We start from the raw sequence: 11,191 nt of genomic DNA, 5'->3' as shown, positions 1-11,191 counted from the left end.
TGTTAAACCCAGCAGGTCTGGCAGGCCAAGAAAAATACAGGAGCGGCATATGCGCAGGATTGTGAGAATGGTTACAGACAACCCTTAGATCACCTCCAAAGACCTGCAAGAACATCTTCCTGCAGATGGTGTATCTGTAGATCGTTCTATAATTCAGCGCAATTTGCACAAAGAACATCTGTATGGCAGGGTGATGAGAAAGATGCCCTTTCTACACTCACACCACAAACAGAGTCACTTGTTGTATGCAAATGCTCATTTAGACAAGCCAGATTCATTTTGGAACAAAGTTCTTTGGACTGATGAGACAAAAATTGAGTTATTTGGTCATAACAAAAAGCGCATTGCATGGCGAAAGAAGAAAACCGCATTCCAAGAAAAACACCTGCTACCTATTGTCAAATTTGGTTGAGGTTCCATCATGCTGTGGGGCTGTGTGGCTAGTTCAACCTAACCAACAAATTCTTCAGGATAATGTTCAAGTATCAGTAACAAAGTTGAAGTTATGCAGGGGTTGATTATTCCAACAAGACAATGACACAAAACAGTTTGAAATCTACAAAGGCATTCATGCAGAGGGAGAAATACAATGTTCTGGAATGGTCGTCACAGTCCCCTGACTGGAATATCATCGAAAATCTATGGGATGATTTGAAGCAGGCTGTCCATGCTCGGTAGCCATCAAATTTAACTGAAATGGAGAGATTTTGTATGGAAGAATCATCAAAAATACCTCCATCCAGAATCCAGACACTCATCAAAGGCTATAGGAGACGTCTAGAGACTGTTAGATTCTGAAAATGAGGCTCAACTAAGTATTGATGTAATATTTCTGTTGGGGTGCCCAAATTTATGCACCTGTCTAATTTTGTTATGATGCATATTGCATATTTTCTGTTAATCCAATAAACCTAATGTCACTGCTGAAATACTACTGTTTCCATAAGGCATGTCATATATTAAAAGGAAGTTGCTACTTTGAAAGCTCAGCCAATGATAAACAAAAATCCAAAGAACTTTTTCATATGACTGTAAATGTATATATAATGAATTAACAATGATATTTATATATGTTGGGTATGATGTTAAACTGCATCCGACCTGTAAATGGTCCTCTAACTTGCAGAAAAAACTTGGGGGTTGGTGGCAGAACTCCTTTCTGCTTTATGTGGGAGTAGCTCTGTTGCAGCCACCCATAGGAGCTTCATCCCCAGAACAGTTAAAATCGCCGGACGACCAATGGGATCAGGTCTGCTAGGGATTGGAACTGCTGTGGTGCTGAGGCGTTGCCAACTTGAGTCCCGATTTGAGGCGACCCATCCAGGTAGATGCGTGGAACATCTTATCTCTCCGGCATAATAATCATCTTCCTCTGCTGTTGGAGGAGCTTCGTAAATTCTGCATTTCAGTGGGAAAACTCTCTGAGGTGCGCAGACCTGGGACTGCCCAGATCTCTGTAGGTGTGTACACCTTTTATTGGTCTGGTCGCTCTGATGGCTGTCATACTCAGGCAGTAGCTGTTGCTGTGGTGGATCGGCTCCTTCCTATGGTATCCTATGTTAGTCCTTTAAACAAGCGTATTGTGAGACTCGGCTTAAGACACTCTCTGGGTGCCTTGTCTGTTATCTTAGTGTATGCTCCAACTGCAGTGAGTGATGTTTCGGCGAGGGGGACATTTTATTCACAGCATTGCTCAGTGGTTGATGGGTGCATGCGAGGTGATACTCCTCTGGTCAAGGGTGATATTAATGCAACTACTGACACTGACAGGGCTGGCTATTTGGTGAAAGTGGCTCCATGTTCCTTGACTTTACAAAAGGCAAGAGGCTGCAGATTGCTGGATCCTGGTTCCAGTGCTGTACTGGTACTCCAATACAGGTGGTGTAGTGAAGGAGATCGATCACATCCTCTTGGGCAGATGCTGGAGGCTTTTACAAAACTGCAGGGTCTACAGAAGTGCCCAGTTTGTGACTTCTGACCACAAACTAGTTGTTGCTACTCTGAAGATGCATTTTAGGTCCAGTAGGCTATCACATGCTAGTAGAATGAGGCTGGACTTGGGCAGACTCCAGGATCAGCCTATTTCTAATGAGTTTGCACACGATTTGTGTGAGGAACTTGCAGACTTGGGTGCGACCGCTGATCCTAATGTTATGTGGGAGACCTTCCATGACGACTACAAAGAGGGACATCAAAGGGCCAAGTCTTTGTAAGAGGTGAATCGAAACAGTACCAAGAAAGCAACAGATGGCTCGACAATACACATGGTAAAAAGAGCCATTAACTCTGTACCTGGCAGGTCAAGAAATATTCTTTCACAGAATATTTAGTAGGGTTTAGGGACTTCAAAGAGCCAAAAAGTTCTGGGATATAATAAACACAATTCATTTACTACTATCAAGAGCTTTAAGATATTATAGCCCCTTTTTATTGAAACCATGTGATGTGCAGGCACAATATGGATGGATGGACAGACAGGTGGACATATTACAATACAGAATCTCAGGCAAAGTCTATCCTGGTAGAATCAGACTCAATGCAGAAATTTTATTGCAATTTATTCAGATTATGTGGAGCCCAGAACTCCACATCATAATTACAAGTATAGTAGTATTACAAGTATAGAGAAACAGCATGATGATGTGTAACATGACACTCTTGAAGGACAGAAGCTTCCATTAGCTCAGCTGGATGACTGCTACTTCTGTCTTACAAGCCCTGGTTTTGTGGCCAGCCCCAAAACGCGAGGACTTGAAGCAGACAGGACTATTCCTTGGCAGTGTCATTTGGGAGCATGTCTGGGATTACTGAGGGAAGGGAGACTAGAGATGTATGGTTGAGAGACAGAGAAAGAGCCTGCATTTGTGTAATAAGACACCCTTGTAATTGTAGTAGGAGTCAGAAACCCACTTTACTCCCCTAAATGGGTGGAAGTTCCCTTTAACTTAGCTGAATAAACATCTGGTTACTGAGTTGCAGTACCAGGGTTCATGGCCATTCTTGCACTGTAAAGATGTGAAATTCAGCCCCTTTACGATTTTGCACCAGCGACACATTATCAGCCCATGATACAATACTACTTTATTATAGGTGCACAGACTTCACCCCACTCACTCACACTAAGTGGATTGTGGATTTACTCTCAGAAATCAACTTAACCTGAATTTTTTTAGGATGTGGAATGACATTTGAGTATTCAGTGAAAATCATTCCAAAAGAGGTGACAACTGTGACGTACAGGAGTATATCCATCCATCCATCCATTTTCCAACCCGCTGAATCCGAACACAGGGTCACGGGGGTCTGCTGGAGCCAATCCCAGCCAACACAGGGCACAAGGCAGGAAACAATCCTGGGCAGGGTGCCAACCCACCGCAGACAGGAGTATATAATAATAGATTTTCTACAATCTGATTAAATAAAAGAGATAGAAAATAACTATTAAATATATCTGTTAGATAACCTTTATATTTCATTCATCTCCATTTGTAATGTATAATGTTCAGTATTTCAAATTAAACATTATGATTGAGGCTTAATTAGCCACACTTCTATGGTGCTGTGTGCAATTTTCTGTGCTTGTGAATGTACATATTATACAAGTTAGTTTAGAAAACACATTGAATAGATCCCTTTAATTCTAAAATTTGCCTTTGGCAAACAATTTTTCAATTAAAAATACTGTTGTTGATTTTTATTAATCTCCCTGTTGAATTAGATGGCCAATCACAATGACTTCAAAGCAGGAAACTAGACAGAGGTGTTGCCTGTTTGGTGTAAGCTGGTCCACTGGTCATTTCTACCTTCATCCACATTGTTACATTTATAAATGCATGTTTCAGCCACCATATAGTGCCAACCTGAGGTAAGAAGTTGCACTGTAAACCACAAGTTTGCTGATTCAAATCTCACCACTGCCTTGTGAGTATATCATGCCACCAGAATGAGCTGCAAATGCAAAAACTGAAAAATACAGTTAATAGGTTTATTACAGTTGTGTACTTAAAAAGCACCTTGGGACAGTGTTCTCTGAAAGAAAGCAACATGTCAAAACAGCGTATTTGAAATGTTTTGCTCCATGTACTTCATTCAAATGCATTAAGAACAAATATATAATCATTCCTCTTTATACATACAAATTTATGAATAGTGTCATAGCAGGTGCTTCTACTGGTTGAATTAGATTTTATTTATTTTACATATGAACTAACTAATATTTACCTATTCTATTTTCATTTTATGCACGTTCATCAAAACCAAATATAGCATTTGTATGTATAAGCTATAGAAAAACATGTTTTTTTTGATTATAGTAGAATGTCAGAGAATAACAAGTAAACAATATCAGTACAGGCTCGCAAACATTCAAGTTTTAATACTACACAGTATTGAGTTATATACAGTATTAAAACTAATAAAATAAAATGGAAAATTCTTACTTTAGATTAGAATATCGTTTCACTATTTTGTGTCACCTGCTGGTTTGGTGCTCTGATAATGTTCTCACTTCCACATGTCTCGTGCATGTTTTGAAATTTCACTGTAAAAACTGAAGAGAATGTAGTATGCAGCAGCTGACATGTAAATATGAAATACAACAACCAGAGTTATTTCTAAGTACAGTTTATTACTAAATCACCTAATTCCCTCAAAGAGAAAGGTAAGAAACTTATAGATAAGTTTACATAAATCCCCTTCCAGTAATTACAATTTGGGACAATAACATCAGTTTAGCAACCAGCATTAAAGAGCTTGCAGCTCCCCCAAAAATTAAATGGTACACTTCAGACATTGGCTTTCTTGAAGCCTGTCATGTCAAAGATATGAAAGGTGGTAGTCTCTTGTAGTTATTTCCTTCCCCAGAACCAGTATTGCTTTTATTCAAATAAGTAAAATAGTATTTCAAGTTATATGTGAAAGACAAAAAAAGAAGAATTATATCATGATTTGATGAGAACTGTTGATACTCCACCCAGACTCAAGAGAATTATTTTTTAATGTAAAATTAAATCTCCTTCTTGCTGGTAATATTTTTGATAAATGATACCAATACTGTAACAAAACAATCCCAAACAATTACATATTTACAGTACATGTTCCAATAGTTAAAAGTTAAAAAAGGTAATCTATTGAATGCTAACACCATTAAACAAAAGACAAACATCATGTGCAATTCACAGAATTTATTGTAAACTGAAAAAGTACACATTTTAACTATAACAATTTTTTACAAAACAAAATATCTACAAACAGGTGAATAAAAATACATTCACATATACATGTGACATGCAGAAACTGTAAGAGCTGCATTCACTAAAGACGGTTCCCAGTGACCCTTAAAGAGACTTTGAAATGGAAGTGTAAAATATTGATATGTTTATTCTAAAAAGCATTTTCACGTAATGTACAAGAGTGAGTAAGCCAAAAAAAAGAAAGAAAAAAACTTTTTCAAAGCAAAAAGAGGTAGACTTAAAAATGACTTCTTGTGATGGTCTTTACCTCTGAGGAAGGAATAACAATTATGTGTCAAAAAGCAAAAGTAAAAAACAAATGACACTACTGCAACACTGACACTCATAGTTAGCAGACAACAATTCCATATAGTATTCCAGTTAAGACTTTCGAAGATTCAAATTATAAATGTATTAAACATTTGGACATTAAATATGGCTTGCATTGAATGAATATGTTTGGTCACTAACAATTTTCTTTCAAGCAGCAATAAGGCCTTTAGCATTTTGACCAGTTTAGCAATTTGCTCATACCCACAAATCACATTTAGATCATACAGGTAACAAAAAATACAGTATATATTCTTGAGATTGGCACAAATATATATGTCATTTTACCAGCCTTGTTATCTGTAATGAATATTACTGCTGGTTTTAATGAGTATGAATTGAATGGTATGTTGGTTAAAATGTGGGTACTGAAACAATGAATACATTTTTTAAGGAAAACCTTGAATAGAAGGATGGATACAAAATGAATACTTAAGTTTCACTTAACAAAAACATACAAGGTTGCAAAAAAGCATCTTCACTAAATGGCTTGTAATGTGTATAGCTTGTCTGCAGCGTTAAATGTATCATACAACAAGGAAATGAGACATACGTAATTACAAAAATCAACACAAAGCAAGATTCATCTTTGAACATTTTCAGAACTCATTCATCAGACAGACAAGTTGATTTTTTTGGAAAAGTTACTTTAAGTTTTTTTTCTGTCCCATTACCTTACAAAGTAATACACAAAAACTAAGGATGATTTGCATTCATCAGTTTTTCCAAACTATTCACATTAGTTTCAAATATAGCAAAGTTTGAATGTGTATGAAACAGAAAATAATCAAACAACACAATCTAAAACACAAAATCTATGATTGCTATTTCTTCTTTATAATCTACCAAAAAGTAAGAAAACATTTGGGAAGTTCTTTTTTGCATCTTTGTTATAAAGCTAAATACCATTATTTAACCAAATCAAATGTGGATGATAACCTCTGAATCAATTGCATTTAAGAGTTCAGGAATTTGTCATTGCAGTTATTGGAGGTACCTTCTAATTAGGCAAATGCAGCATGCAATTAACCAGAATAATCTCAAATGCCTTTTTTATTTCAAAACGTTCAAGGATTTATAAACCATATTTAAATGTCCCAGGGTTTTGTTTATTAAAATGGTCTTCACAAAATTTAAAGGAACCCTTACCACACACACATTCTGATTTGTTATTAACTAGTATTGCTCACAGTGAATTTGTCATTAACAAACAAAATAAATAGTGTCTTGGACTCAGCAAAACATTTTTTATATTCATAAGGCATATGTGTCTGATTTTTACGTCAAATGATAATGCCTGTTATATAAGAAGCAACGACAGTTTTTACTGTAAGGAAAAACAGTAATGTACTTAATGAATATGTAATGAAAGGAGCGCTGGGAGGCAGGGGGATAAAATTACATAGAACTAATGTATGACTGAAAAAAATGTTAGGTAGTGCCAGTGAAATGTATTAGAAAATGTAAAAATTAGGAAAGAAAGTAATGAAGTATTAATGTGCATATTTACCACTGAAACATTATACATCTTTCTAATAATAAATATCACACTCTTTTATACAGTGCGGTGAAAATAAAACACCAGGCTTCCAGACTTAAAAACTTCATGATCAGGCATGACCATATTGGGGGGGCAATGTAGGGAAGACACCTCACTATCCACTTCTCAACAATCTGATAACAAATATGAGCAATAATACCTCAACTATAGTAGATACAGGCATCATCCTACAGCATTAATATAGTAATAAAAAAATAATATGAAGATAATAAAGTTGCTTAATTAAAATTTGTGACATGGCATTTCATATTTTTAACCAATACAATACATAAAATAATATTTTTCTTTAATATACATATATAAATATAACATATATGCACAGTTATTCTTATATATTAATTCAGTAACTGTTTGTTCTAGAATGTACCTGCCGCAATACTGAAAAAAAACCCCACTGAATCACTATTTTCCAAAGGTAATAAAATCAAGTTTTGTAATTTAACTGTTACAATATTAAATATATATGCATAAAGGCACAAAAGGGAGTCTACTACACCTATCACAAACATGTCCTAATTATTTACTGGCATAGACTTCTTCACCAGTTCACTGTGCTGTCCCTCAGCACCTAATTATAAAACGTTTTATGGGCGAATGGCACTTCAGGATAGTAACAAACCTACTTCTCATTTACTAAAACCACATAAGCCTACATTTACATAAAGATAGATGTTTGCTGTCCATTTTACATTTTTTGTTTATTTCAAATAAGTATTTCTTTAAATCATTTATGAAAAAACTAAGTATAACTATCCATTCCACTTTCAGGTCTCTTTATCATATTCTGATTAAAGACACAGCAAAAATGAATGCATGATGCCCAAAGAAAATGTTTTTTTCTTAATATAATACAATTGTGAGGTATTGCCAGTTTTGAATATTTATACACCTATGCAGCACTAAAGAAAGGTCAGCCGTCCCAGCCTTCTGTTCAGTGAGTAATCAACTCAGAATAACCTGTTACAATTACTTTTTATTATACTGATGAAGGCATTGATATTTTGTTTTGTTTTTTTCTTTTTTATGTAAAGCCTGATGCACGGCATAATGTTTACTTGTCTCTCCAAGAAATGAATTCAATTGTAAATTATAATGAATGACTATGCACATTATTATGTTTCTGAGGAATAATGAATGTGCATTTCATGGAGGTGTTAAAAAGGAAGAATGAAAATTGAAAATAAAAAAATTCCTGAGATATAGTATTCATATGCATCTTACCCCACTTTTTCAATAGCTCTCCTCAAGATACAATCCTACATTGTGTTCCCCCTATGATAAATTGTACAATGAGAGACACATTTGATGAAATGTGATAAGGTTGCATAATTTTAAAAACTATTACCACGTAAAACAGTAAAAAATGTTATGCTTTATGCTGTCTTTCTTTAAGATTTCAACAAATGCAAACAGAAAGAAAATCTTGGAATGCCATGATGATTAAATGTTCTTGTCTCCCATTGCCGTAATTTTGATTATTCATTTGTCTTGCGCTCACAGTGATTTCTGGTGTCCATTTGCAGAATGCTTGGCTATCTCTGGATCCCTAGTACTGGTGCTGTTGGGCAGGTGCAATTTATTAAGACCTTGACAAAGGGAATCAAAACATAAATATTATTTAGTAAAGGATTCTAAAATTCACTAAAATTATTAACAAAACAAAAAAAAAAAAACACATAACCAAACCAGGTAGATACTCTGAAATTTCTTGAATGTTTCTTATTTTGAATCCCAGAATCCTAGCATGCACACTCAGTAACAGACTTTCACTCTGTACCAGGTCACATACAGTTAGGCCCATAAATATTTGGACAGAGACAACTTTTTTCTAATTTTGGTTCTGTATATTACCACAATGAATTTTAAATGAAACAACTCTGATGCAGTTGAAGTGCAGACTTTCAGCTTTAATTCAGTGGGGTGAACAAAACGATTGCATAAAAATGTGAGGCAGCTAAAGCATTTTTTAACACAATCCCTTTATTTCAGGGGCTCAAAAGTAATTGGACAATTGACTCAAAGGCTATTTCATGGGCAGGTGTGGGCAAATCTGTCGTTATGTCATTATCAATTAAGCAGATAAAAGGCCTGGAGTTGATTTGAGGTGTGGTGCTTGCATGTGGAAGATTTTGCTGTGAACAGACAACATGCGGTCAAAGGAGCTCTCCATGCAGGTGAATGAAGCCATCCTTAAGCTGCGAAAATAGAAAAAACCCATCCGAGAAATTGCTACAATATTACAAGTGGCAAAATCTACAGTTTGGTACATCCTGTGAAAGAAAGCAAGCACTGGTGAACTCAACAATGCAAAAAGACCTGGATGTCCACGGAAGACAACAGTGGTGGATGATCGCAGAATCATTTCCATGGTGAAGAGAAACCCCTTCACAACAGCCAACCAAGTGAACAACACTCTCCAGGGGGTAAGCGAATCGATATCCAAGTCTACCATAAAGAGAAGACTGCATGAAAGTAAATACAGAGGGTACACTGCAAGGTGCAAGCCATTCATAAGCCTCAAGAATAGAAAGGCTAGATTGGACTTTGCTAAAGAACATCTAAAAAAGCCAGCACAGTTCTGGAAAAACATTCTTTGGACAGATGAAACCAAGATCAACCTCCACCAGAATGATGGCAAGAAAAAAGCATGGAGAAGGCGTGGAACAGCTCATTATCCAAAGCACACCACATCATCTCTAAAACACGGTGGAAGCAGTGTGATGGCTTGGGCGTGCATGGCTGCCAGTGGCACTGGGACACTAGTGTATATTGATGATGTGACATAGGACAGAAGCAGCTGAATGAACTCTGAGGTGTTCAGAGACATACTGTCTGCTCAAATCCAGCTAAATGCAGTCAAACTGATTGGGCGGCGTTTCATGATACAGATGGACAATGACCCAAAACATACAGCCAAAGCAACCCAGGAGTTTATTAAAGCAAAGAAGTGGAAAATTCTTGAATGGCCAAGTAAGTCACCTGATCTTAACCCAATTGAGCATGCATTTCACTTGTTGAAGACTAAACTTCAGACAGAAAGGCCCACAAACAAACAGCAACTGAAAGCCGCTGCAGTAAAGGCCTGGCAGAGCATTAAAAAGGAGGAAACCCAGCATCTGATGATGTCCATGAGTTCAAGACTTCAGGCTGTCATTGCCAGCAAAGGGTTTTCAACCAAGTATTAGAAATGAACATTTTATTTCCAGTTATTTAATTTGTCCAATTACTTTTGAGCCCCTGTAATGAAGGGATTATGTGAAAAAAATGCTTTAGTTGCCTCACATTTTTATGCAATCGTTTTGTTCACCCCACTGAATTAAAAGCTGAAAGTCTGCACTTAACTGCATCAGAGTTGTTTCATTTAAAAGCAGTAAAAACAGGTTCAATAAACAACACAGGTTCAATAAACAACAATCTATCTATGTATCTATAAGAGACAGGCTTGTCGTGAACAATAATAATTTGCTTTATTAAAACATTACAACCAATAGTATTTCTTAAAAAAAGCTCAGGAGACTGTTTATAACAACATTTATTTCTAAAGCACATTTTCATTCAAAAATGTTCCTCAATATACTTTATAAGATGTTAAAGAAAATAAAACTGAAAGTAAAAAAGTAAATAAAAAAAAATACCAAAAATAATAAGTACAAATAAATCAATATGAACTTATAATAAATAATAGACAGCAGATAAAGCAAAGAACTTAATTATAATTAAATTGCTATAATGTGAAGTATGATGTTACGGTCAGATTTTCAATAATTAAAAAAAAAACAATAATTGTTTAAAAGCACAAATTCTACATCAGGAATTCTTATGCACCCTCCTGACATAATAAATCGAATGGAACAGTAAAGTACTTCTGTTACCTAATGCTTTCAGAAGATCCTCTCGCACAGGTGAGGTGAACTTTCTGACCAGACACAGAGTGGTTACAACTGCAAACAATAAATTGTATGATAATACAATGTAGAAATTGCCCAACCAGTTGAATCTTCCAAAGTCTCCCAGCAGATCAAATCTTGTAATACCTAATGCAACAACAAATTACAAATAAAAACTGTTA

At 35.8% G+C, this 11,191-nt stretch overlaps 1 protein-coding gene across 2 annotated transcripts in view; it reads right to left on the bottom strand.

The window, feature by feature from the left end:
- Positions 1-5,168: 5,168 nt before the first annotated feature.
- Positions 5,169-11,191, bottom strand: part of lmbr1 (limb development membrane protein 1) — a 161,841-nt gene continuing 155,818 nt past the window's right edge. For both annotated transcript variants that reach the window (XM_051929120.1, XM_051929121.1), the window contains 2 exons: positions 10,995-11,156; positions 5,169-8,708 (listed from right to left, as the gene is read on the bottom strand). In XM_051929120.1, the coding sequence (XP_051785080.1) occupies positions 8,617-8,708; positions 10,995-11,156 (254 nt within the window). In that variant the 3' untranslated portion in view covers positions 5,169-8,616. The remainder of the gene's footprint in view (positions 8,709-10,994; positions 11,157-11,191) is intronic.

Source organism: Erpetoichthys calabaricus, chromosome 6 (assembly GCF_900747795.2).
Source record: "Erpetoichthys calabaricus chromosome 6, fErpCal1.3, whole genome shotgun sequence".
Taxonomy (NCBI): Eukaryota; Metazoa; Chordata; class Cladistia; order Polypteriformes; family Polypteridae; genus Erpetoichthys; species Erpetoichthys calabaricus.
The sequence above is the reverse complement of the archived record's forward strand: the minus strand, read 5'-3'. Positions and strand labels throughout refer to the sequence as shown.